This window comes from Odocoileus virginianus, chromosome 10, assembly GCF_023699985.2.
Source record: "Odocoileus virginianus isolate 20LAN1187 ecotype Illinois chromosome 10, Ovbor_1.2, whole genome shotgun sequence".
In the NCBI taxonomy this organism is placed as follows: Eukaryota; Metazoa; Chordata; class Mammalia; order Artiodactyla; family Cervidae; genus Odocoileus; species Odocoileus virginianus.
Window position 1 is genome coordinate 4,876,688 of NC_069683.1, and position 27,139 is coordinate 4,903,826.

General features: G+C 38.2%; 2 protein-coding genes and 2 pseudogenes across 2 annotated transcripts; 1 reads left to right on the forward strand and 3 right to left on the reverse strand.

Moving 5' to 3' along the window:
* Positions 1-263: 263 nt before the first annotated feature.
* Positions 264-1,189, forward strand: LOC110123723 (olfactory receptor 4C6-like; annotated as a pseudogene).
* Positions 1,190-6,590: 5,401 nt separating this feature from the next.
* On the reverse strand, positions 6,591-7,505 carry LOC110123971 (olfactory receptor 4C11-like). Its single transcript, XM_020872267.2, has one exon. The coding sequence runs from the start codon at positions 7,503-7,505 to the stop codon at positions 6,591-6,593; it is 915 nt and encodes a 304-aa protein (XP_020727926.2).
* Positions 7,506-17,539: 10,034 nt separating this feature from the next.
* Positions 17,540-18,585, reverse strand: LOC139037234 (olfactory receptor 4C11-like; annotated as a pseudogene).
* Positions 18,586-24,511: 5,926 nt separating this feature from the next.
* LOC110144384 (olfactory receptor 4C15) lies at positions 24,512-25,450 on the reverse strand. Its single transcript, XM_020904331.2, has one exon. It carries the CDS (start codon positions 25,445-25,447, stop codon positions 24,512-24,514), a length of 936 nt encoding a protein of 311 aa, XP_020759990.2. The 5' UTR covers positions 25,448-25,450.
* Between the last annotated feature and the right edge of the window lie 1,689 nt (positions 25,451-27,139).

Consider the following 27,139-nt stretch of genomic DNA (forward strand, 5'->3'; position numbering starts at 1 on the left):
TGAACCCGGGTCTCCCGCATTGTAGGCAGATGCTTCACCGTCTGAGCCACCACTGAAGTCCATTTAGCAGGTTACTAAGAGCCAAATGCTGGATAATGAATAAATGGGAAAAAAAAAGACACAAAAAACAAAACAATCAAAAAACCCATAAGTTCCCTGAGATCCCAGAAATACTTGAAGTCAAATAATCACTAGTTATAAATAAGGTGCTGCTTTTTCAGGTCTTCTAACTCTTAGCTGGAGCTCATATCAGCAGCTGACACATGGGAAATCAAAACAGTGTGACAGAATTCATTCTTTTGAGCATTACGCGGTATCCAGAGCTGCAGAAAATACCCTCTGCCGTGTTTCTAATCATGTATTTGCCACTGTTTGGGGAAACCTCCTCATTGTGGTAACCATGGTTACGAGTCAGAGTCTGAGATCACCCATGTATTTTTTCCTTACCTCCTGTCCCTTTTGGATGTCACTTTCTCTTCCGTCATTGCCCCCAAGTTGATTGTGGACTCCCTCTCTGAGAGCACTGCCATCTCCCTGGAAGGCTGCATGGCCCAGCTCTTCGCTGAGCACTCTTTGGTGGAGTGGGCATCCTCCTCCTCACCGTGATGGCCTGTGACCGCTCCACGGCCATCTGTAAGCCCCTGCACTCCTTGTCCATCATGAGACCTCAGGCATGCTGCCTCTTGCTTGGAGGGGCCTGGGTGGGGGATTTATCCACACCATAGTACAGATCCTCATCATGTGTCAAATACCCTTCTGTGGTCTCAATACAATAGACCACTTTATGTGTGATTTGTTCCCACTGTTGAAACTGGCCTGCCTGGACACCCACACCCTGGGTCTCTTAGTCATCCTCAACAGCCGGGTGATGTGTGTGGCCATCTTCCTCATCCTCATCACTTCCTATGTGGTCACCCTCTGCTCCCTGAAGTCCTGCAGCTCTGAAGGGTGGCGTAAAGCCCTCTCCACCTGTGGCTCCCACCTCACTGTGGTCATCATGTTCTTTGTGCCTTGTATGTTTTTGTATGTCAGGCCTGTGGCCACCTACCCCATAGACAAGGTGATGGCCGAGTCTGATTCCATCATCACACCCATGTTAAATCCCTTGATCTACACCCTGAGGAATATGGAGGTGGAAAGTACCATGAGAAAACTGTGGATGAAACTGGGGAGTTTGGTTGGCAAGTGACTGCCATGTTCAGAATATCATGTGTTTCCATTAAAGAGAACTCTGTTCTTTCAGAAATGTGGGGGAAACAAAACTATTCTTTCTCCACTAACAGAGAGACTTCTTAAAAATATAAATCTGATTTTGATTGGCAGTGTTTGAAATTTAAGGATTATGATATCTTTCTGCTTTCTGTTCTTCTTTAGCTTCCTATTGCCTTCATAGCTTTTTTCATTTTTCCTACTTATTTTTAAATTATAATTACATAATGTCCCAGAAAATATCTCAACAGCTTAAATCAAAATGCAAATAAATGCAATCATTTTAAAAGAAATAACATGAGAAAGGAGAATTGATGGAAAAGTTCATTCCAAGCAAAATCATCAAATTACTTGTTATTATTCCTATTTTTATTATTTTTATCTTTAATTCATTTTCATTAACATAATTCCAATTGGATTTTGATAGTTCTATCACAAAGCTGGATAACAAACTATCAAGTGCTTCATTATCAGTAATGAGAAAATACAGCCATCTCTCAGCAGAACCACTTCTAGATAGGAATGTTTCCTGATGGCTTATTTTATTGTAAAAAAAAATGAACTTTTTAAAACCACAATTTGGTATAAAATTTAGATGTTTTTCTAGGACTCATTCTTAGTGACTTTTGAAAGTGCAGTGTACACATTTTTAAAATCTCAATGAACCATTTTATTTATTGTTTATCGATTATTTGGAATCTCCTTGCCTTGTACTAGAATTTCCTGGTTAATCTTTCTACCTCCTCTAAATCTCTAATCACATCTTGAGTGCCTCACCCAACCCCTTGGTGTGCATCAGACATCCTGAGATTTGTCATTTGCCCTCAGGACTTTCCTGGCGGCTCAGTCAGTAAAGCGTCTGCCTACAATGCGGGAGACCTGCGTTCGATCCCTGGGTCGGGAAGCTCCTCTGAAGAAGAAAATGGCAGCCCACTCCAGTACTCTTGCCTGGGAAATCCCATGGACAGAGGAGCCTGGTAGGCTACAGTCCACGGGGTTACAAAAAATCCAATACAACTGAGTGATTTCACTTCACTTCTCTTCACTTCTTAGATTCATGAAAGATTTTGCTTCTCTCTCTCTCAAAACAAGCCTTCATCCTACTGAGGTGACTACTTCTGTCCAACTTCTGGTACTAGATGAAGTGTCATTACTTTAGAGAGCCTTCCTCTGTGACTCTATTCAATGGTTCTTATATTCTCACCATTATTCTCTATGTCAATGTTTTCATTTTCTTAGTAACAATGACCAAAAGCAAGTTCATTTTGTATAACTATCCTCTGACTTTTGTTACATTCCATGCTGGTCTAGACTGGACATGTCTCCAGGAAGGGATTTTTTTTTTTAATTTTTATTTATTTTTGACTGTGCTGGGTCTTCACTGTCTCATGGGTCTTTCTCTAGTAGCTGCAAGCAGGGGCTACTCTCTAGTTCCTATTCGTGGACTTCTCATTGTGGTGACTTCTTTTGTTGCAGAGCATGGATCCTAGAGCTTGTGGGCTTCAGCAGATTCAGTTCACAGGCTCTAGAGCACAGGTTCAATAGTTGTGGTACCCAGGCTTGGTTGCTCTGTGGCATGTGACCTTCGCAGATCAGGAATCCATGTCTCCTGCATCAGTAGGTGGATTCTTTACTGCTGAGATACTAAGGAAGCCCAGAAAGGGTTTTTATTTTTCCTTCCCATGGATTCATTTTTCAATAAATATCTGTTGGATGAATATAAAACACAAGAGCTTATATTTTTCAAATAGCCAAATTCAGATGGTTGAGGCATAAAAAGAAACAAACACTAAAATTAAAAGTAACTGAAACAAAAAGGCAGAAAGTGAACATTATAATAGAGTTAATGGAAATGGCAGGATGTGATTATTTCATGGAAAGTACTTCATGTTGAGCAGTCAGAAAAGGATTCTATTAGCATGCATCTTTTAAACTGATTAGAATTCTGTTGATATTACATTAGAAAAAAGTTATGAGCTATATTAATATTTTAATACCAATGAGCTGAGTAGTTACAAAAATGACCAGAAGGAAACAGTCATGTGAGGATTAGCAAGATAAAGATTCTAGAGAGAGAAAACTCTAATTCAAGAAATATCATGGTGTTTTTGAGGAAATGTAAAATAACAGAGTGAATGGAACATAGTGATCCAGGCAGAGAGAGGCCAGGAGCAAGATCAAAAATGTATGAGAGACTCAGATCATGTATGCAATGCTGATACTTCTGAGTTTCTATTTAAGCATGGGTAAATAATTTTCCCAATATATTAAATTTGAATAAACAACAAGAAAAAAGAATGAAAGTTATATTTGGATTGTGGCTTGTTTACTTAAGATGACACCACCCTAATGGGAGAAGTAAAGAGGAACTAAAGAGCCTCTTGTTGAAAGTGAAAGAAGAGAGTGAAAAAGCTCTCTTAAAACTCAACATTGAAAAAAAGAAGATCTTGGCATCTGGTCCCATCATTTCATGGAAAATAGATGGAGAAAGAATGGAAACAGTGACAGACTTTGTTTTCTTGGGCTCCAAAATCATCACAGTTGGTGACTACAGCCATGAAATTAAGATGCTTGTTCCTTGGAAGGAAAGCTATGACAAATCTAGAGAGTGTATTAAAAATCAGAGATGTCACTTTGATGACGAAGGTCTGTGTAGTCAAAGCTACGGTTTATCTTGTAGTCATGTATGGATGTGAGAGTTGGACCTTAAAGATTGAATGCCAAAAACTTGATGCTTTTGAACTGTGGTGTTGGAGAAAACTCTTGAGCATTCCTGGGATAGCAAAGAGATCAAACCAGTCAATCCTAAAGGAAATCAGTCCTGAATATTCATTGGAAGGACTGATGCTGAAGCTGAAGCTCCAATACTTTGACCACCTGATGCAAGAAGCTGACTCATCGGAAAAGACCCTGATGCTGGGAAAAATTGAGGGCAGGAGGAGAAGGGGGTGACAGAGGATGAGATGGGTGAGTGGCATCATCAACTCAATGGACATGAGTTAGAGAGAACTCTGGTTGATAGTAAAGGACAAGGAAGCCTGACATGTGGTTACAAAGAGCCAGACAGGACTGAGCAATTGGACAATAACAACTTAAGAACCAGTAACACTTAATATAACCCTTATAAGACCAGGGGCGTCCCTAGTAGCTCAGCTGGTAAGGAATCTGCCTGCAATGCACAGACCCCAGTTCAGTTCCTGGGTTGGGAAGATCCCCTGGAGAAGGGATAAGCTACCCACTCCAATCTTGGGTTTCCCGAGGGGCTCAGCTGGTGAAGAATCAGCCTAAAGTGCAGGGGTCCTGGCTTCAGCCCTTAGGTTGGGGAGGTCCCCTGCAGGAGGGCATGGCAACCCTCTCCAGTATTCTTGCTTAGAAAATACCCATGGACAGAGGAGCCTGGAGCCCATGCAAAGAGTCAGACATGACTGGAAAACTAAGCACAGCACAGCATAGGATCAAATGGAGATGCTTTAAAAGCAGAACTTCAGACATAAAAGTAGAAAAATGGGGGGTGTTTATTGGGAGGGAGCATATAGCAAGTGTACAACTTGTGAATATGATATTAAAGGCTCTGACAGATGTCATTTTTTTTTCATTTACTTTTATTAGTTGGAGGCTAATTACTTTACAATATTGTAGTGGTTTTTGTCATACATTGAGATGAGTCAGCCATGGATTTACAAGTATTCCCCATCCCAATCCCCCCTCCCACCTCCCTCTCCACCCAATCCCTCTGGGTCTTCCCAGTGCACCAGGCATGAGCACTTGTCTCATGCATCCAGCCTGGGCTGGTGATCTGTTTCACCCTAGATAATATATGTTTCGATGCTGTTCTCTCGAAACATTCCACCCTTGCCTTCTCCCACAGAGTCCAAAATTCTGTTCTGTACATCTGTGTCTCTTTTTCTGTTTTGCATATAGGGTTATCGTCACCATCTTTCATGGTACATATACACAAGATGTCATTTTTGTTCTTAAATATTTTTTTTTCCTGTCACTCCTTTTTATATTAGAGCTATTGGGGATCTTAGGTTCAACATACTAACATTTTGTCTTCATTTGACAGAAATGCTTCCCTTAAAGCCATACTTAAGTACTTGAGTATTAAATGATACTTAAATATCACAAAATAATACTCTTGGTGCCAATTTGAATTGGAATTATAAGCTCAGGTTCTAAAATAGCATGACAGTACTTAATCGTGAGATTATATAGTGGTTGTGGTAGTGGGAGTGGTGAGTGAACATTATTTATATATTAAGCTATCTTCAAATACACACTTTTTAAATAACCTTATATAAAATAAAAGATCCAATTTTGAGATGTGCTAAGCTTTCAATTTCAGGTTCTTCCCAGAATCCTGAAACTTGAGATTTCAGATGTTATGGGGAAGCAAAAGAACAAAAATGCTTCTTTCCTGTACACAAATGAATATAACAGAGAAAACTTAATGGTATGAAAAGAGCCTGAAACTTCATTATTTCCTGCAAATGTTCATATTCCCAAAAGTGATTCTCAAAGTGTAAGGAAATGAAGCGCCTTCTCTCCTACTTGGATAAAACGGCCACTCCTTCACTTGCCCTCTCTTTATGAAGCACCTTTCCTGTCCTCCCTCCTGCATTCACCCTCCCTTCTGCACATTCGTGCCACCAAACCCTTATTTCCTCTTCCCTCTCTTTATGAAGAGCAATGTGAAAGACTCTGCAGGGCAATTGATTGACTGGCTGTTGTTTCCTATTAAGCCAAATATAAGACCCTTCATCTTCTTAACTATTCACAATATTTTAAGAGGTTTTTCAGGAATAGTCTAGGTTTTCACTGATAGTTCCAGCTTTTATAGGAGTTTGAGGGTCATCAGTGTAGATACACTAGTGAGGTGGATTCAGGCACTGATTTCCAGAGTAACATTTTCTCAGAGAATTTTCTCTAACCATTAGGTTGTCAAGACAGAAACTGTGATTCTGTAGAGTTCCAGTCCCCTAGGGATAAGCTCTTATGACCACCTTCATAAGAACTAAAATAAAATCTAGAAAAAGAATCAGTGTGCACACACACACACACACACACATACACACATTCTGTCAGTCCACTTCTCTCTGAAGAAATATTTGTGCAAGAAACTAAATTATCATGTGAGTATTGTCTGATGTTGATGGACTTAAAGTAAGAGTCATCAGAGGTTCTTCAAAATTGTTATGGGTTTTAGTTTCTAACGCAAGACTCTGAGAATAAGGATACTGTGTATCTCTGTCTTTATATCCTTGTATTTCTCTACTCTTGCTTCTGGACAAAAATATGCTATCTCTTCTGTCCATAAAGCAGGACTAAATCTTTAAGGAAATATACACAAGGATTCCTGTGTATACACTTATCAGCTGAAGTCATGCTTTGCTACACCATAACATTTTCATGGCATTTTTCACTTCTTCATTCCGTAGTGTATAGATCAGCGGGTTAAGTAAGGGTGTCCCAATTGTATAAAACACAGCCACCATCTTGTCTATTGGAAATGTGGTTGGTGGGCGTGTGTATATGAATATACATGGGCCAAAAAATATGACAACCACAGTGAAGTGGGAGGTGCATGTAGAAAGGGCTTTTCGCCGTCCTTCTGCGCTGTGGTTTCTCAGGGAGTGTAAGATGACAACATAGGAGATAAACAGGATTATGAAACTCACCATACATATGGCCCCACTGTTAGAAACAACAAGCAAATTTATCACAGAAGTGTCCATGCAGGCAAGTTTCAACAAGGGCTGCAAGTCACAGAAATAGTGGTCAATCACATTGGGGCCACAGAAGGGCAGCCTCAAAACCAGGAAAGTCTGTGCTGATGAGTGAATACAAGACCCCACCCAGGCTAGAATCACCAGCACACCACAGAGGTGCCGGCTCATGATGGTTGTATATCGCAAGGGTTTACAGATCGCCATGTAGCGATCAAAGGCCATGAGGATGAGCACAAAGATCTCCATGCATCCAAAGAAATGGGCTGCAAAGACCTGGGTCATGCACTCATTGTAGGAAATGGTTTTCTTCTGAGAAAGGACATCCACAATTAACCTGGGGGCTGTGGTTGTAGAGAAGCAGGCATCAGCAAAGGACAGATAGAACAGGAAGAAATACATCGGACTCCCAAGTGTCTTGCTTGTCTTAATAGTCACTACAATAAGAAAGTTCCCCAACAGTGTTGCAAGGTATAGGATCAAGAAGACTCCAAATATCACTTTCTGCTTCCCTGCATCCTGTGTCAAGCCAGAGAGAATGAATTCAGTCACACTCTTATTCACTGACATGGTAATGACTGTAGACAAGCTCTAGTTGACAAAGGTTTAATCTGAAGAAAGAAGAAAATAGACATCTCGGGAAGATAAGTGGACTGAATTCTGAAGTCCTAGTTTCTGCTGCATGCTCTGTTTGTTCCAAATGCCTTTAATCCAGTAAGAATCTCTGGAAATCTGCACAAGTCCTAATCTCACCCAGATCTATCTATGATTCAGAAGTTAGCAGCCCTGGATCAAAGTGTTTGCATTTTGAGAATATAAAATGAATAGCCTTTAAAATTTTTTATTCCAACCAAGATCACGAACTCCAGAACTAGTACTTTCCTTGGACAAATGACTTCAACACTTTGAAATTTAGCCTTCAGACAAGAAATGGAGTGCAAATACTTGCCATATCTTATTCTGAGTTTTCCTGAAAATTTAAAGACGATTTTGTATCCACATAGACATCAATATACACAGGTATATTCTAGGCATTATATATCTTTTCTATGTTCTTTAAAATCTAAATAGCACTATTTCAATGTTAAATGCTAATACTATTAGAGGCCCTGCTGAAGAAACCATTCTTAGTTTGGTTCATTTTTGTGTCTATTATACCTGACTCCACTGGAATCTTGGTTGAAGTATGCTTTGATAATTTTTACCTATGCTTCTTGTGTTCAAGATGTCAGCTTCACTGATGGTCGTAATATAACAAATGCGTGGATAATACACTAAGATTTCTATAATTTGGGAAACTACTATTTACCCTCTCGACTATACTCCTGAACTTACCCAATTAAAGTACTAAGCCTTTCTGCCTATGGATTTGACTTGTTAAATTTCCAATATGTGTATAATCTAATATATGATCTTACTTACACATGTCTCCCTTTACTCTAAATTTTCCAGAGTATTTTGCTAAAAATATTGTTTGAAAAAAATCCTGCAATTCCAATATACAGTGATACAATTTTTCTATTTCAGATATTTGTTAATATCATATGTAGTTTAAATGAAATCATCATTGTAGTTTCTGACTTTCACTTAGACTTATTATAACAATTTTCACATTAATATGTGAAATTTCACAATAATTTCCATAGTTTAATTATTGACTTAATGATATAATGATATAAAGCTTTAGAATATTGCAGAAAAATTAATGCACATACAAGCAAAGTAAAGAAAGCTTATTGTATTATCTCACTTGGTTAGCAAAAATGTATTTTTATCACATGTATATTAAATTATATTACAAGCCACATTTTATTTTTACCACATCTTTATGAAAACATTTGGTCCTGAGTATCTTTTATCTTTTGTTGTCTTATATTTTGTAATTTTGGTATTTTATTTACAATTAATATTAATCTAGAAAAATGATATTTCTTAGTAAAGAATACAGTTGATGGAGTCAGTTTGTCTGGGTTCAAATCCCAGATTCACTATTTACTATTTGCTACTAGTTTACTAGAGGTAATTACGGTTACTATGCAGTTAAAATGAAGAAGGATGTGGCTCATAGTAAGCAAGAACTATGTAAGTCTCAGTCTCTACTACTTGCACTTTTGTGACTTTGCTTCTTTTCTTCTTCTGTGACCTTGTTCTTTTTTATAAAATACAAGCTGTCAATTTTCCCATTTTAATGTAGTCTATATTTTGAAAAAACTTAAAAATAGTAATACAGTATCCACTCACCTTCCATAATTCCATAATTATCTTTCATTTTAAATACTGAATTGAAATTGTTTGGAGTTATTGTGAGGAATGTGGAAAACATCCTCCCTGTTCCTAAAAGTTTAATAAGAGTTTTAAGGTACTTGGAGATAAGATCACTGATTATGTAAGTCATCATACCATTGGTGTTATAAGAGTAGAAACCATCTGCAGAGAGAAAAGTACAAATTCCTAAAGAGTACATTGGTCAGTGAAAAATTCAGAATTTTTTAAAGAGATGAACTTTAACTGAAGAAAGTCAGGTCTTAAATCAGGTCTGAGAGGTGAGTTAGCATAGAATCTGAGGCCACACTGCCTAGATTCACACTCCACCTGCTGCCTATGAGGGTGTAATATTTAACAAATTCCTTGATTCTATGCATTTCATTTTCTCCAGCTGTGAAAATATGTGATAAAGCAATCTATCTTTCAAGATTGCTATGAAGCTTGGATAATTCAGGATGTGCAAAACATACGGAAGATGCAGGTATGCAGGACCTTCAGGTGCAGTGGTTACTTCCATCATGATTATGAGCGTAGCTTCCAAGAGGGATTTTTCATTTTTCAAAGATACCAATTCCAAATTTTTATTTACCTATAAAACAACTGCACAACTGTTTTAAACATTAAGTTCCATTTCTAAGTAGCTGAAATCATATCAGCACTGTGTATCACATCAGTTGTCTCATGGTGACCAGAAGTTAGGAATGATGCTTTCAGAAATTTTAATATGTACTTAAATATCAATAAACAAAAGTACACAACACATTCAGTAATATGGGCCCATGATAAGAGGAAAGTAGAAGGAACATAGGCCCTTGGACGTGAAAAAGTCTAGAATCCAGAGATAAAATTCAGAGGAGTGAGGGCTTTGGAAGGAGAGAGGAAAGCAATATTTTAATGGACATGATACTGCTGCTGCTGCTAAGTCACTTCAGTCGTTCAGTCGTGTACAACTCTGTGCGACCCCAGAGACGGCAGCCCACCAGGCTCCCCCGTCCCTGGGATTCTCTAGGCAAGAACACTGGAGTGGGCTGCTGTTCCCTTCTCCAATACTTGAAAGCGAAAAGTGAAAGTGAAGTCGCTCAGTTGTGTCCAACTCTTCATGACCCCATGAACTCTAGCCTATCAGGTTCCTCTGTCCATGGGATTTTCCAGGCAAGAGTACTGGAGTGGGTTGCCATTGCCTTCTCCAAATGGACATGATAAGGCAAACGCTTTATCAAGCAAATAAAAAGAAAATCAAACCAAAACTTCTAGTTTAGTTGGATTATTCTGATGCTGGGAAATACTGAAGGCAAAAAGAGAAGAGGGTGGCAGAGAACAAGATGGCTAGATAGTGTCACCGACTTAATGGACATGAATTTGAGCAAAGTCCAGGAGATCATGGAGGGAAGAGAAGCCTGATATGCTGAAGTCCATGGAGCTGCAAAGAGTCAGACATGACACAGCGCCTGAACATCAACAAAGTCATAGTAGAAAAGCTTCAAAAACTAGGTTTTCTACCTAGCCAAAGGCCATGAAAACAAGAGTGTATTGTTTTAATATTTTTTTAGGAATATATAAAATGTAGAGGCCTAAAAAGATGTGAACAGCTTTTATTATGATTTATTCATTACCTAAGAACAGAAATAACTGTTTAACAAAATTGTCATTAAAAAAAATCCAATTGGAGTTTAAGCTTATCTGCAATGAAATGTCTACCTTCTTGAAGATATGCAGCTTCCAGAGGAGATAGGTCTTTCTATTCCCTACACTAAGAAACTAAGTGGGAGGGATCTGCTGTGGTCCCAACGAAATAAAGTCTGGACTCTCAGTGACCCCAGATATGATTCGTTGGTGACTTTGGATCTCTTACTTCCTTCCCTGGAGAAGGGAAAAGCTACCCACTCCAGTATTCTGGCCTGGAGAATTCCATGGACTGTATAGTCCATGGGTTGCAAAGAGTCGGACATGACTGAGCGACTTTCACTTCTTAGAGAAAGATCATAAATGCTCCTTTTTTATTAGTCTCATGCAAACAACAAAATTAAATATATCTTTTTTTTTAATAGGATCATGTGCTGTCATTGTTATCATTTTTAAGGCTTTATTTTTTATAGCAGTTTTAGGTTCACAATAAAATTAAGAGAAAGGTTCAGAGATTTCCCATACAGTCCCTGCCCCAACACATGTATAACCTCCACCCCGTTATCAACTATCCCACCAGAGTGGTGCATTTGTTATACTGCTGAAGCTGCATGGACACATTGCAATCACCTGAAGTCCATGGTTTACCACAGGGCTCACTCTTGGTGGTGCACATTCTATGGATTTGAATAAACATGCAAAGATATGTATCTATTACTATAATATTATAGAGAATATTCACTGCCCTAAAGCATGATCATTTTTATATTTCTAAAACATGGAACATATTAAGTCTTTTCACAGAGTACTTAATTTTCATTCAATTCTAAATAAAATATCTCACACAAAAATTTAGTGGATGAAAAGTAACACTTTGAGTGCGATCTCTCTGTGTGTTTTGATTGTAAGAATTATTAGCTCCTACATACCATAAAGCCCCGCTGATATTTCATAAACATCAGTTTAACAAATGGTCGTCTAGTGGTTAAGACTCCATGCTCCCGGTGCAGGAGGCACAGGTTCAATCCCTGGTCAGGGAACTAAGATCCTGCATGCCATTAGACAAGGCCAAAGGAATAAAGAAAGAAAAGGAAAAGTGAACATTTTAAAGACGTGACACCTCATAAATGTAATAAAGTGATTACTGTGGTTTTCAAGAACAATGACTGAAATACTCACTGTGTCTTTTAGAGTCCTATAACTCAGTGCTTCTGCTTCTGCATGCAGTAGCCAAGCCTGGCTCTGTCAAATCATGTGCTTGCTAATGGCTATCCATTTTAAAGGGCATGTTTGCATGTGTGTGTGTGTGTGTGTGTGTGTGTGTGTGTGTGTGTATTTACTGAATTATGCAATCCTTTCAGATTTGCTTTAATATTTTTTGTCCATTTGATTTTAGCATCTCATAAGGCAAGTTCATGTGTTGTTTTTTTTTAATTTTTATTGGAGCAGAGTTGATTTACAAAGTTGTATTATTTTCTGCTATATGAGAAAGCCATAATTGCAAAAGATAAATGCACACCAATGTGTATTACGGCACTTTTTACCATAGTCAGGACACAAAAGCAACCTCCATCAACAGAGGAACGGATAAATAAGATGTGGCACATATACACAATGGAATATTACTCAGCCATAAAAGGATCAAAATTGTGCCATTTGCAGAGATGTGGATGGGCCTAGAGACGGTCATACAGAGGCACATTCATACTATTCTATTTTGTTTTCTTCAAGTTAAGCTGGGAGGCAGGATTTAGCAGAGAATAGTCAGAGAGGAACCTGGACTGGAACTGAAGCATTTGTGTTCCACGGCAATTCTTGCTAACACTCTGCTCCATACTGTTAGATAAAATATCAGCCTCCAGCCATCCAGGAGGAGCCAGCATAAAGCCAGAAAATCCTGAGCAGGTAAAGAAGTAAACCTCTGACAAGTTCAGTGCATGTCCTGACTAGTAAATGAGTGCAAATTTCCAGATGGGTCAAACAAAGAGATCAGCATTTTAGATGTATATCTGAAAAATAATAGTAAGGATTAAGGGATAGAGAGATTAGAGAATGGTGGGAGAAACCAGAGCAAAAGGGGAAAATTTGATTGTGGGAAAGAGCCAGAAAAAGAAGAATAATCAGGGGATGAAACAGGGCAAATCTCACTAGACAAGGGTGAGCAAAGACCCATGTTAGGGATAAAAAGTGGTTTATCCCAGGGTTTCACTAGAGAGTTGATCTTTCTCTTCTCCAGTCCTCATATTATCCCTTACTCCAATCCCAGAAGAAGAATGCAATTTGGGGCTGTAAGTAGGGGTGATGGTGTGTCCTGGACAGAAAATGTTAGTGTAATAATTAGGACAACAAGTATCACAACATCACCAGTATCAGTGCATACCCACTGCGCATTGTTAATCCATGCCCTTGTCCTTTTCCTACCCCTATCCTTTGTAAATAAGAAATGTGTAGGCATAGGATACTGTGCCTCTGCTCCCTTCAGTATCTCCCTTTTTTGGATAAGAATTGGGCCTGAGCCCGTGTTGCATTAGCAGAGACCAATGAAAGAAGAGGCTCTCCCAAATATCAGAGTCCTGTCATCTCCAGGAGAAATGTGTTTCCTGAACTTGAGGTTTCTCAGGAGACAGAACTGGGTAGAGGCAGCTGACCTAAAACTCAGTCTTGAATGGGAGGCAAGAAAAAGGAAATTGTTCAGTTGGGCTTGAAAACTTACCTTTTTTCTTTGTGGAAATAAAAAAAAAAAGGATAGAGCTATGAGCTCTTGCTCCTTCAATTCTGATTTACTATGAAGATGAATCATGCTCAGTATTTGCAACATGTACATTGTACTCCAAATAGATCCACTCTGCTTTCCATCCCAGGACCTATGGGGAGAGAAGATACTCCATAGATACCAACCCTTCCTAGAAGGCCTGAGTTAGACTCTTCAGAAGGGTCTGTAATACTGGCAGAAAGTTGCTTACTCTGCTCTTATAAATTTCTAGAATACATAGAAAATATTCCCACAAGTCTGTGATAAAACTATCTCTAAATAGCCAGATCCAATAACCCCAAATCATTCCCTGGCAGAGCATGTAAATTAAACATTTCTCTTCCTCCAACAGATATTTATAGGGACTTAATGAAAAGCTCTTTGCCGAGGCTTTGAAGGTAAAATGTCTTCACCCTTCCCACCCAACCCTGAAGGATTTGCTAAATGAGCTATTTAGTTCAGTTAACCCAGAATCACAGCAAACCATGAGGCTAATTAACCCCAGACAAGACTGTCGAATGGGAGATTCTGCCCAGAGAGCCCTCGTCTCCTCCCAGTCTGTCCTAATGAATGGGGCGCCTTCCGTTTCGGTTGCCAAGAGCTCCACTCATGTCCCTACTTCAAGGGAGAACACACCTTTGAAAGTCACATGGAGGTGTAGGCTGCAAAAAGTTACCAAAGACTCTGTCTTTTAAGTCAAATCTTTCCCAATGACAGAAGAAGCTCTGAGTGTAGGTAAAGGTTCAGATAGATCTGATCTAATAGAATTCTAGCTTCATGACTTATGTTTCTGTGGCTTTAAGCAAGTTTCTTAACTTCTCCTAGTTTCATATTTTAGAAACTGTTACTGTTAGATATATTAATTATTATATAAATCCTGATGATACCAGTGAAACATAACTAATGACAATGAAAACTACTAATTTAAATTTCTATAAAACCTATAGCATTTGAAATCAGTCACTAGATAAAGGAAGGGAGAAGAGAAAAATGGAAAGAAAAATGTTTTTACATACTTTTATATTTAAATGAACTTCTTAAAGTATGATTTACATATAATAGACTGCACCATCTTAAATATACAGTAAATAACTTATGACAAATATATACACTCATGTAAATGCCACCACATGACAGGAGAATATTAATTTTGTTCTTCTAGTCAAAGGACCAGATTATGGCTTTCTGTGTGTCTTCTCTACATAATTATATTCTTTTTTTTATATTTCAATAAATACTTTATTTTTTTTTTATTTATTTTTATTAGTTGGAGGCTAATTACTTCACAATATTGTAGTGGTTTTTGTCATACATTGACATGAATCAGCCATGGATATACATGTATTCCCCATCCTGATCCCCCCTCCCACCTCCCTCTCCACCCAATCCCTCTGGGTCTTCCCAGTGCACCAGGCCCGAGCACTTGTCTCATGCATCCAACCTGGGCTGGTGATCTGTTTCACCCTAGATAATATATATGTTTCGATGCTGTTCTCTCAAAACACCCTCGCCTTCTCCCACAGAGTCCAAAATTCTGTTCTGTACATCTGTGTCTCTTTTTCTGTTTTGCATAAGGGTTATCGTTACCATCTTTCTAAATTCCATATATGTGCATTAGTATACTTTATTGGTCTTTATCTTTCTGCCTTACTTCACTCTGTATAATGGGCTCCAGTTTCATCCATCTCATTAGAACTGATTCAAATGAATTCTTTTTAATGGCTTTTTAAAGGCTCTTCATAATTATATTCTTTATTTTTCCTTCTGCTCTTTATTATTTGGTATTATAATATGGTTCCTTCTTAAGTAAGACAGACAATCCATTCCATGCCCCTCTCTAGCCTCTGGTGGTTTATATATGTTTCTACAATTATTTATTTATTAGCTCAACAGGTACTTGACCATTTACACTATGCCAGGTGCTATTCTAGGCACTGAAGGTGTAATATTATTTTTGAGACACAAATTCCTACCATCATAGCCAACAAATAAAATGAATAAACTGTATGACAGGTTAGAGAATGATAAGTGCTAAGGAGAAAAATTAAGCAGAGATGGAGGAATAGGAGATACAGAAGGTTACTGCATGGGTGTTGCAATTTTATGAAGTAGTCTGAAAAGTCATTATTGAGAGGATACATTTTAATAATAAATCAAAAGTACTGAGGGGATAAGCTATGAATATATCCAGAGGAAGAATAATTGAGAGACAGAAATCAGGCTTGCAAAGATCCTTAGGAATGATCACAGCAAGAAGACCAGTTACTATCTTTAACCATAAAAAGTTGTTAACAGAAGAGAATATAATCAGATCTTCCACACTTTGATTGTCGGAGTCTGAAGGTCCATGAGTGCTGAGATTCCCAAAGAGACACGCTCATGCAAAACATCTCAAAGTGGCATCATATGAGTTCATCTGCCACAGTTTACAGTCCAGTTTTCAGATCTATAGAGAAATCAGTCAGCGCAGTCACTCAGTCATGTCCGACTCTTTGTGACCCCATGGATTGCAGCACGCCAGTCTTCCTGTCCATCACCAACTCCCAGAGCTTGCTCAAACTCATGTCCATTGAGTCAGTGATGCCACCCAATCATCTCATCCTTTGTTGTCCCCTTCTTCTCCTGCCTTCAATCTTTCCCAGCATCAGGGTCTTTTCCAATGAGTCAGTTCTTCACATCAGGTGTCCCAAGTATTGGAGTTTCAGCTACAACAAAATAGTCTTGATTATATTTATTCTCAGAGATAGACTTAATGTCTGTTTCCTTGTGGGCTGGCTCCTACTGTTGATACTCATCAGTTAACAGTACTCAAACAAGAATGCAAATTTAGTGAGATACATGAAAAATATGAGCTTCCCAGGTGGCACAGAATCTGCCTGCCAATGCAGGAGATGCAAGAAATGCAGGTTTCATCACTGGGTCAAGAGCATCTCCTAAATAAGGAAATGGCAACTCATTCCAATATTCTTGCCTGGAGAATCACAAGGACAGAAGACCCTGGCAGGGTACAGTCCGTGGGGTCTCAAAACAATCAGATCTGACTGAGCACACACACACACATTATGACATTATTTCTATTTTATTTGTCAATTATTGCCTTTTTCATATGTATGATCTCATCTGTGAGATCTTAGTTTTTATAATATAACTCTAACAGCTTTATAAAATGGTCATCCATTCAGAAGTAACCAAAGATTAGGAAGTGTCCATGAACTTAAAATACAAAAACAGAAATGTATAAAAAGCTAAGAAATATGAAAATAATAATCAACATGATGAATGAAACATATTAATGTATATACAGAGAAATTATGTATCAATACAGTGAATATCTTTGTTATAACTAGAATTACCTGATTTGAATAGGAAGTGATGCATTATTTCCCTATACATACACAGGCAAAGAAAAGGCTAATTTTTCAGAGTATTACAAAGGGGAGACAAGCCCCAAATAGAGAGGCTTGACTAGCTGATATTGATTCTCCTTGGGGAGCATAGGTTTCCAGGAGTGACGTTATGCTCTTGACTCTTGAGCCAGAAAGTATATATTACAGACATAGTACTCCCAGCCCTGATTTACCAACAAAATGGGTGATAGAAATCAGGGGCAAATATTAAACTTGGATAAGAAAAAAAATAATAGTGTACAAAACCAGAAGTTAAACCTACAGAAAGAACAGGATGTGGTTCACAAGCAGAAACATCAAAGCAGACAGCAGACATGAGGAATGGGCTTGTGCCCCCACAAAGATGATGGAACTTCATGTTGTCTCTCTGAGACATTGGTTAAAATAATACAGATTTTGCTGGGTGCTCATTCTGCCTATTCCCCTAAATGCCCCACTGGAACACATTTATACTGTCCACAATAGAATGAGAACATTTTCTCTTTTCCATCAGTCCAATTATACTTAAACTCTGACACAATTAGCAGTTGGCATCTTCTGCTCTTTGTCATCTCGAGTCAGACTTTGTTGCACCATAACTTTCTCATGGCCTGTTTGACTTCTGCATTCCTCAGAGTGTAAATCAGAGGGTTGAGTAAAGGTGTCAAAATAGTGTAAAATGCAGCCACCATCTTGTCCACTGGAAATACAGTTAGAGGGCGAGCGTATATGTATATACATGGTACAAAGAATAAGACAATAACAATAATGTGGGAGGTACATGTGGAAAGGGCTTTCCTCCTTCCTCTGTGCTAGTTACTCAGAGAATATAGAATGAAAACAGGAGATTAGCAGCATATGAAACTCACCTTGCCTATGGTCCCACTGTTAAACACCATGAGTAGGTTGATGACATAAGTATCCACACAGGCAAGTTTCAAGAAAGGTTGCATATCACAGAAATAGTGATCAATAACATTGGGGCCACAGAAGGGTAATCTCAAAACCAAGAGAACCTGTGCTGAAGAATGGATACAAGACCCCATCCAGCCCAGTCTCACCAGTGGCCACAGACACGCTGGCTCATGATGGTTGTGAACTGCAGGGGCTTGCAAATGGCCACATAGTGATCAAAGGACATGAGGACAAGTACCAAGATCCCCATGCACCCAAAGAAGTGAAATGCAAACATCTGGGTCATGCACTCATTGTAGGAGATGGCTTTCTTCTCAGATACAGAATCTACAATCAACCTAGGGGTAGTGGTTGTTGAAAGACAGGCATCAGCAAAGGATAAGTAGAAAAGGAAGAAGTACATGGGGCTCTGAAGTGTCTGGCTATATCGTACGGTCATCACAATTAGGAAGTTTGCCAACAGAGTCCCAGGGTATAGAAATAAGAAGGTAACAGATACTACTTTCTCCTTCAGTAGATCCTGTGTTAACCCAAGCAGAATGAACTTGTTCACACTGCTGTTCTCCTCCGTGGTTATGGTGAATATAGAACAGACACAGCTGAAAAGTGGTTCATCTGCAAAAAAGGAGTTGGAGAAATGATGACTTGGCAATAGCAGTTTATTTGCATCCAGAATTGCAACTTTTAGAGTTCTAATTTCATCAAACATATAATTTAGTGTTTCTCAAAGTTTTCATAGACTATACTCACTCAGGATTTTTTTTTTTAATGTTGACATGCTTTAAACATTGGCATTGATTCAAGGTATTCTTACAGGTTGCCAAGATTTTTTTGTGGGGGAAAAAGCCCTCAAGTGATTGAGGGCACTCTGTCATGTCTGAGAACTAGTGAATTTGCTTTATGATTTTGATAAGATTATTTTAATGTCTTGAGGCTCTTTCTTTATATGATAGAGAATCTAACAGATACATTGTTAAGCATATGCATATGCATATGATACATATATGCACATATAACAAGTGTGCACATCAATTTCTGACAACAGTATCCTTGTATAATTTAGAAATAATACATTTGGAGATTCTCTCCTGAGTGAATGCATTTGTTTATTTGAACAACAGCTTGTACCCATTGTTCCTGATCTCTGCAGTATCTTTGTTGGGTTATATTTAAGAAAAAAACTTATTTTTCCATCTTTAGGTTTATTGCAGCTATAACTTTACCTTCATTGCCGGTTAGGGTACATAAGATATTTGAACAAATCATTTAGGCTAGCAATAATTTTGAAATTTCTAAACATTTGATATAAACTATTACATACACTAGATGCATGCTAGTAAATTTCAAATTCTGTGGCTCCAACCTGTTATTTCACTTCCTATTTTTCTGTAACCTGTGTGTTATCCTCCTTCATATCTGATTCTCCTACCACAGTCATCTAGAAGATTACATTCTTTCCATTTTTATCACTTTAATGTAAGTTTAAAAATGTATTTCAGAAATTCAACATAAAAATACATCTCCTTGCTCTCCTCTACTTTTCCTTATATGCATATATCTATATAATTTCAATCATCTAATTATATTTTCTGATTTTCCTGTTTTAAATTTAAAAGCCTTTGCTATGCAGTTAAACTGTATTTGTAGTGTAATTACCTACTTAGCAGTTATAAATAAACATGATGTTAGTCACTCAGTCATGCTTGACTCTTTGTGACACCACAGACTCCACCATGCTCCTCTGTCCATAATGTTCTCCAGGCAAGAATACTGGCGTGCGTTACCATTCCTTCCTCCAGGGGATCTTCCCAACCCAGATACCAAACCCAGGTCTCCTTCTGCAGACAGATTCTCTACCAGCTGAGCCACCAGGGGAGCCCAAAATTAACATATCAAAATCTTAAAAATCTTGAAATATAAATTCTACCATTTATTCTTTAAATTTCATCTTAACTAAAGTATTTTTAATAAACTCTTCTCATATAGCTTGTGCTTATTTTAATAGTTTCATCAAATATATGCCCAGGAGATTCATAATATAAATATCACTATTTTAAGTCAATGTCCAACTCTTATAATCACATGGACTGTAGCCCACCAGGCACCTTTGTCCATGGGATTTTCCAGGTAAGAATACTGGAATGGGTGGCCATTTCCTTCTCCAGGGGATCTTTCTGACCCAGGAATCGAGCCCACATCTCCTGCATTGCAAGCATATTCTACCACTGAGCCACCAGGGAAGCCCATAATTATTGACACTATTCTCAAATAATCTTTCAATTTGGTTGATTCAATATTTATTAGAAAATTAATTACTGTGTGGATATATCTGCATAATAAAGTTTCTGGAGCTTTCAGTGTATTACAGAGTGAGAAAAGTGACCTTCAAAAATTCATACTTAACCAATCCCATGGTAGTGTTAGTCACTAGTCCTGCCAGACTCTTTGTGACCCCATGAACCCCACCAGGTTCCTTTGTCCATGGGATACTGCAGGCAAGAATACTGGAGTGGGCTGCCATTCCCTTCTCCAGGGTATCTTTCCGACCCAGGGATCAAACCCAGATCTCTTGCATTGCAGGCAGATTCTTTACCATCTGAGACACCAGGGGAGCCCATAAACCAGAAGTAAAAGTTAGTTCCTTACACATTCTGCTGGGTTTTCAGATGTATTTGTATGTATATACACACAAATGTATATGTGAAATATTTTATATACAAATTAGATCATTTTCCATTGTTTCTAAAACTATAACATGACACAAATTATAAATAAAAATTTAACTTGAGGCACTATTACTTTTGCTTAGTTAACATAATTAACACTATGAAATATATATTTTGATTAGCAATACAGTATAACATTTTTGTATGTTTTAATTTCTTCTATTTCATTTGTTTTGAATTTTGTATGCTTTGTCTAATTTTTTATATCTTTAAGTTTTGAGCTCTTTTTTTCAACATTATGCAATAAACTCTATCAGTTTTACACTCCTGTTTCCATTTTAGTGAATCATGCCTTTAAAATTTAATGTCAAATGAAACAAATTGTAACATGAATTTTGATGTACACTTCCTCTTTCTGATTAATCATCAGTTCTCTAGTGATTCAATAACACCATCAACTCAGTCATCAAATGTGTTCTGAGAACCTACTCATATCTGGAGTCAACTTATAGGGCATGAAAAGACGTCCTCCACCTCCTCACAACAATGTTCGGAGGGATACCATTTCTCTATGTAAGATTCTTAATCATTGAAAACTACACACAACTCTGTGATAAAACCAAGTGAATTTTAACTCCATATCAGAAAGATCCTAGAAAATAAATTGACTGGCCATTAAAGGTTTAAACATGGGAAATAAGTGAAATTATGGCTTTAATTGAATTAAACTGCAATTTCCAACAAGGTTCTCTGAAAATTAAATATTCAAAAAGTTTATAAAGGGTTTCCCTAAGTAAGATAAATATATTAATATCAGTAAGTCAAACTATTTAACTCTAGTAAAGTTACACATCTAAATACAATTAGGTTTTCCTTGCAGTTGAGCTAAAATAATATTAGTTCACTGTGAGAAATTAGAAATATCACAATAATTGCAAACTCTGATTGGGTGTTTCAATTTTCTCTGATTATTTAAAAAAAGAAAGTAAATCAATGATTATTTAATTTTAATACGTTAGGTTTCCAGTAGGGGATAAAAACAAAAAAGAGGGAGCCCTTTGCTGTGAAAAGAGGAGTAGTTAGGATAGAAGAGTGATTAAATACTTTTAGAAAGGGAACACACATTACTTCAGGAAAAAACAGATGCCCCCTTCATTAAAAACTACCCTCTCATTAAATCCAAAAGTTTTAAGAGATAAATTTTGGGTAGGTAACAGACAACCATGAAATCCAGTTCAAGTAATTCTATTTTATTTTAAGTAAGCGAAGAGAAGATTTGGAGACATAAAAACAGGAAAGCATCATTGACAAGATGTATGCATTAGGTCAAACCAATACTACCTGAGGACTTTATTATTGAATTCAACCATTATCTCCAAACTTCTCTGGATTACCCTGCCTCTTTGATTTAGGAGGGCATCATGGTGACAGAAGGTCTTTTTACTTCCTTGATCCTTAAATTTTCCTTTTACCTACTCAAATGTTAACTAATTCAAATATATTTGGTACCAAAATTCTTCCATTCTTCCTATATTAAATAAACATCTGCCTCTATCTCCTATGTTCCAATATATATATATATATGATTGAATAAGATAATTCAGGATAAAATATTCTTGTTCCATAATCTTGTCTTTCAAACAAGCTTTTGCTTGTGTTATTTCATTTGACCTACACTTTTTTTTTTTTTGCAAGGTAACTGGCCATGTGATTCACCCATTTCTATTTACAAAGCATGACCTGTGATACAGAGTGTTTTAATTAAGGCAGTTAGGCTAGAACTAGAAAGGGATGTTACTAGGTAGCCTCTCTCTCAGCGTTCACCCTACATGTCATATAAAATATCAAATCCTAATCATCATGTAGATTGCATCTTAGAAAAGAGAAATCACGGGTAACGAGAGAAGGATGACAATTGAAATCTTAAATTTCTGTCCTGGTTCCAAAACCAAGTTCATTAAACTGCATGCTGAGGCTGATATCAAAGCAAAAGAAAATAAAGATCTAACTGGATAATAGTGAAGAGGAGGAAAGAAGCAGGCTCATGTAGTCAGAACAGGAGAGAGGAGTGAGCAGGTACCAGGGAAAGAAGAGTCGGGGATGGGATATAGAAAGACATAGAGTGGGGAGGAGAGCAAACATCTTGGAGAAAGTCGTTTAATCCGAACTTTCATCCCACAGTTCAGCTTCTTTCTTCCTGAACAACCACGCCTTCACTTACCTCAATTAAAGAGAGATTGTTGCTGTGTGTCATAGCAAGGATTGTCAAGGATCTTGAAAACCCAGGTGTGTAGAAAGTGAAGCCCAATTTCACACTCTGTCCCAGAAACATCAGCCCTGGCCATAAACTTTGAACCAGGTGCTCCCCAAGATAGAAACTTCTGCCAAGCTGGCCTTGATTCAGTGTGTTGCATCCTCTGTGAGCAGAGATGCCTTTGAGAGGTAGTTCAGCTACGTGCTGAGACCAGGGAAGGCCTAGGAAGCCCGAACCAGCATATTCTTCATTGGTAGAAACACTCCCCAGGAGCTCTATCATTTGTTAGAAGACACACTGAGTATAGATTCCAGGAGACGGTAAAGAATCCGCCTGCGATGCAGGAGACCTGGGTCAACACCTGGGTTGGGAAGATCTCCTGGAGGAGGGCATGGCAACCCAGTCCAATACTCTTGCCTGGAGAATCCCATGGTCAGAGGAGCCTGGTGGTCCACAGTCCATGGGGTCACAAAGAGTCAGACACGACTGAGAGGCTAAGCACAGCACAGAAGAAAATATTTCAGACAGATTGAGAAACTCACCTCTTTTCTTACAACCAAACAGACGACTTCCAACAGAGTGTATTTTTCATATCTTCAACTCTCATTTACTTAGAAGGTGAATTATGTGAAGCTTGAATAAAACACATAAACTATACTTCATTGAGATTTATCATTGCCTTCTATCACAAGTGATGATGGGATGTTGAGAGTTTATGGAGAAGGGAACACTTCGTGTAGCCATAATTCACACAGCTCCTTCCTGGAAACACTGGGTCAGACAGAACAGCAAGGTCTGCAGTGGAGCAGAGAGGGTGCTCTGAAAATGGAGTGAATTTCTTAATTCGGTTCTTGGAAAGTTAACTGGAGTAAGCTATTCCTACACTCTGAAATATGTGTGGTTAACTACTCTTATTCGTGTTATATGAACACTTGAATTGGTTTCGCTGGTGGCTCAGATGGTAAAGCATCTGCCTGCAATGAGGGAGAGCTGGGTTTGATCCCTGGGTTGAAAAGATCCCCTGGAGAAGGAAATGGCAACCCATTCCAGTACCCTTACCTGGAAAAGCACATGGACAGGAGAGCCTGGTAGGCTACAGTCCATGGGGTCACAAAAAATTAGACACAACTGAGCAACTTCACTTTCACTTTCAAAGTGTTAATTGTAGTTATCATCACTATCAAAGGGCTAATATCAGCAATAATTACAGTTCTTTGCCAAATTTGAAATATTAATATGCATGTTTTTCTTTCTATTGTTTATTTTTTTTTAAATAGAGTTGATTTGTAATATTTTGTTATTTTCAGTTGTACAGCAGTGATCTGGATACATTAATCTGGGCAAAAAGCTCATTGGTATACATATATGTTATATATGTATAAACCTAATCTCTAAGACAATTTTGTCTTCCCTCCAGAAATATTTTCCAAAATATCAAATGAGTAGCAAGAAGTGAGAGTAATTTTTTTCATTCTTTTTTGACTTTTAGATTCTAAGTAAGCATAAAATTCAACTCTTCTTAATTTTCATTTGAGGATATTGAATTGTCAAATCAGAGTCCATAAGTGATCTAAGAATGAAAACTAAATTATTTCCTGGAACTTATGCTATTTTTTATATTATTACATTACTTTACCTCCTGTCAAACAATGCTCATCCATATAAAATTTTTGTCTGATTAGAAAATTTGAATTTTTTATTCAACTTTAAATGTTTTATTTTTCATTAGAAACCACCATTATCCTATTCCACACTTTCCTCATGGCACTTTTCACTTCTTTGTTCCTGAAAGTGTAAATCAAAGGATTGAACAAGGGAGTTAGGATGGTGTAAAATATGGCTACCATTTTGTCAAAGGAGAAAGAATATGGAGGTCGTACATACATAAATATGCATGGGATAAAGAACAAAACCACAGCAGCAATGTGAGATCCACAGGTGGAGAGGGCTTTCTGCTGCCCTTCAGAGCTATGGGTTCTCAGAGACAGCAGGATGACCCCATAGGAGACAAGCAACAAGGAGAAGATTAAGATGCAGAAAAACCCACTGTTGGTGACTACCAAAAGGCCAAAGATGTGAGTGTCAGTGCAGGCAAGCTCCAGAAGTGGGTACAAGTCACACATGAAGTGATTGATGATGTTGGGGCCACAGAAGGGCAGCTGGAAAGTGAAAAGAATCTGTATCATGGAATGCAGGAAGCCCCCTGCCCAGGCTACCACCATCAGAAGGATGCAGAGTCTACGGTTCATGATAGAAGAATAGTGCAAGGGCTTGCAGATGGCCACATAGTAGTCATAGGCCATGGCACTGAGGACAATCACCTCCACCCCAGCAAAGAAGTGTTCAGCAAAGAGCTGGGTCATGCAGCCTTTGAAGGAAATGGTTTTCCTCCAAAGGAGAGAGTCCACAATCATCTTTGGGGCAATGACAGAGGAGAAGCATGCATCCAGGAAGGACAGAAAAGCCAGGAAGAAGTACATGGGGGAGACCCGGAGTGCTGGGCTGCTACTGATGGTCACCACCATTAGCAAGTTGCCCCCGACAGTTGCAATGTAAATGAACAAAAATACAACAAATATTATTTTCTGCATGGTTGGATTCTGTGAGAGCCCCAGGAGGACAAATTCAGTTACAAAGCTTTGGTTTTGCATAATTTCCAATGAAAAGGTGAAAGCTACCACAGTGAACATGTAGAATCTACAGAAAGAAAAAGGACAAATGTGTCTCAGACCAGTTTGAGGGGTCATCAGTCATCAACAAATTGGTGCATCCATGTGAAAAATTAACTTATCTTCTTGTGCTTGTTTTATCATTGAGAACACAAAGCTAGAAATTTGTTGAAGGTGCCAGTGGGATACCAGGAAGAATTGAAGTACAGATAAATTATTAAATATTTTAAGATAGAGCTTCAATGTAGGAGAAGGATAGGGATCCACCTGTGGGGATAAGAAATAGTTGTTATCTCAACTGCCAGCTCAGGTCATATGTTAATAGTAGTGGTTTCCTGGAGTGAATCGTGAGGAGAGTTCTGAAGCCACATCCATGATCTGAGGAAAGGAAAATTGCAGTTTATTGGTCATGCCTGCCATGTGCATGGATGTGAGAAGCGGGGGGCAGGGGGGTGTTGCAAGCTGTCCATGATTAGGTGACTTCCTTATCTACAGATAGAAGGAGAAATAAGACAAAACTGAAGAGGTGCTTGGATCATGGCTATTCCCTTAGTTATTTCTTTAAAATTCTAAACAGAATTGAGAGTTTAAAATCAGCTAATTCATTCTTTTAAAAGAGAATGATCGTTGGGAACACAGCTTGCTGAAGACTAAGACATAATAAATATCCATGTGTTAAGTTGGTTTTCTCTTCACTCATTATTTAAAAACAAGAATAGAAGCTGACAAAAATAAGTAATACCTACTAATATGTACTGTTATGATGACTAAGTTAAATAATGCAAGGAAGCAGTTGTTCAGAGTTAAGTGGCTAAGAAACACTCCACGTTAGATCTTATTACCCAGTTTTACTGGTAGGAAGCCCATGCTTAAAGAGATAGAATTAAAGAAATAACAGATGCTGGCTCTGTATCTTAACCCAGAACCTCTGACTCCAGCATGGAAGTGACTGACTACAGGGAAAGAAGTGGTTTGTTTCTGTTTTTGTTTTTTTCCTATCAAGAGCTTCAGAGCAGGACGGGCTTCTCTAGAGTCTCCATTCACTGTAGAGGTTATAACCTTCTGATTTCTGTGTTAAAGTTTGATTGATGCTTCCTAATGAAGGACACAGAGCCAATGATGTGGAATCAGAAGGTAATGGTCCAATTATTTACAGATACAAATTGACAATAACCACATAGGTAAGGATTAGAAACAGTACGCTGGGTACAGCCAGAGCCTGAGGTTTTGTTAATTGATTGCTAAGTATTTATTCAATGTGGCCCAATCAGATCAAGTAATACTCACCAGTGTGTATCTGTTTCAAATGTATATAACTTACTATAATGTAGGGAGATTCACATATAACCTCCCTACTCATTTCATACAATTATAATGAGGGTCAAATTAGAAAATTTGAAATTGCTGCTTATGATAAAATGCGCTTACTGATTTCAGTGACTCTTCTCCCTCTTAAAAAGCCAGACAGCTTACCCACAGAAAGGCCAACTTTTGGCTTCATTTCTTATAGCAGGACATGTTTGAAGAATGACTGTGTCCTTTGTTGTTGTTTAGTCGCTCGGTCGTGTCTGACTCTTTGTGACCCCAGGGACTGTAGCCTGCCAGGCTCTTTTGTCCATGTGATTTCCCAGACAAGAACCCTGGAGTGGGTTGTCATTTCCTTCCCCAGTGGAT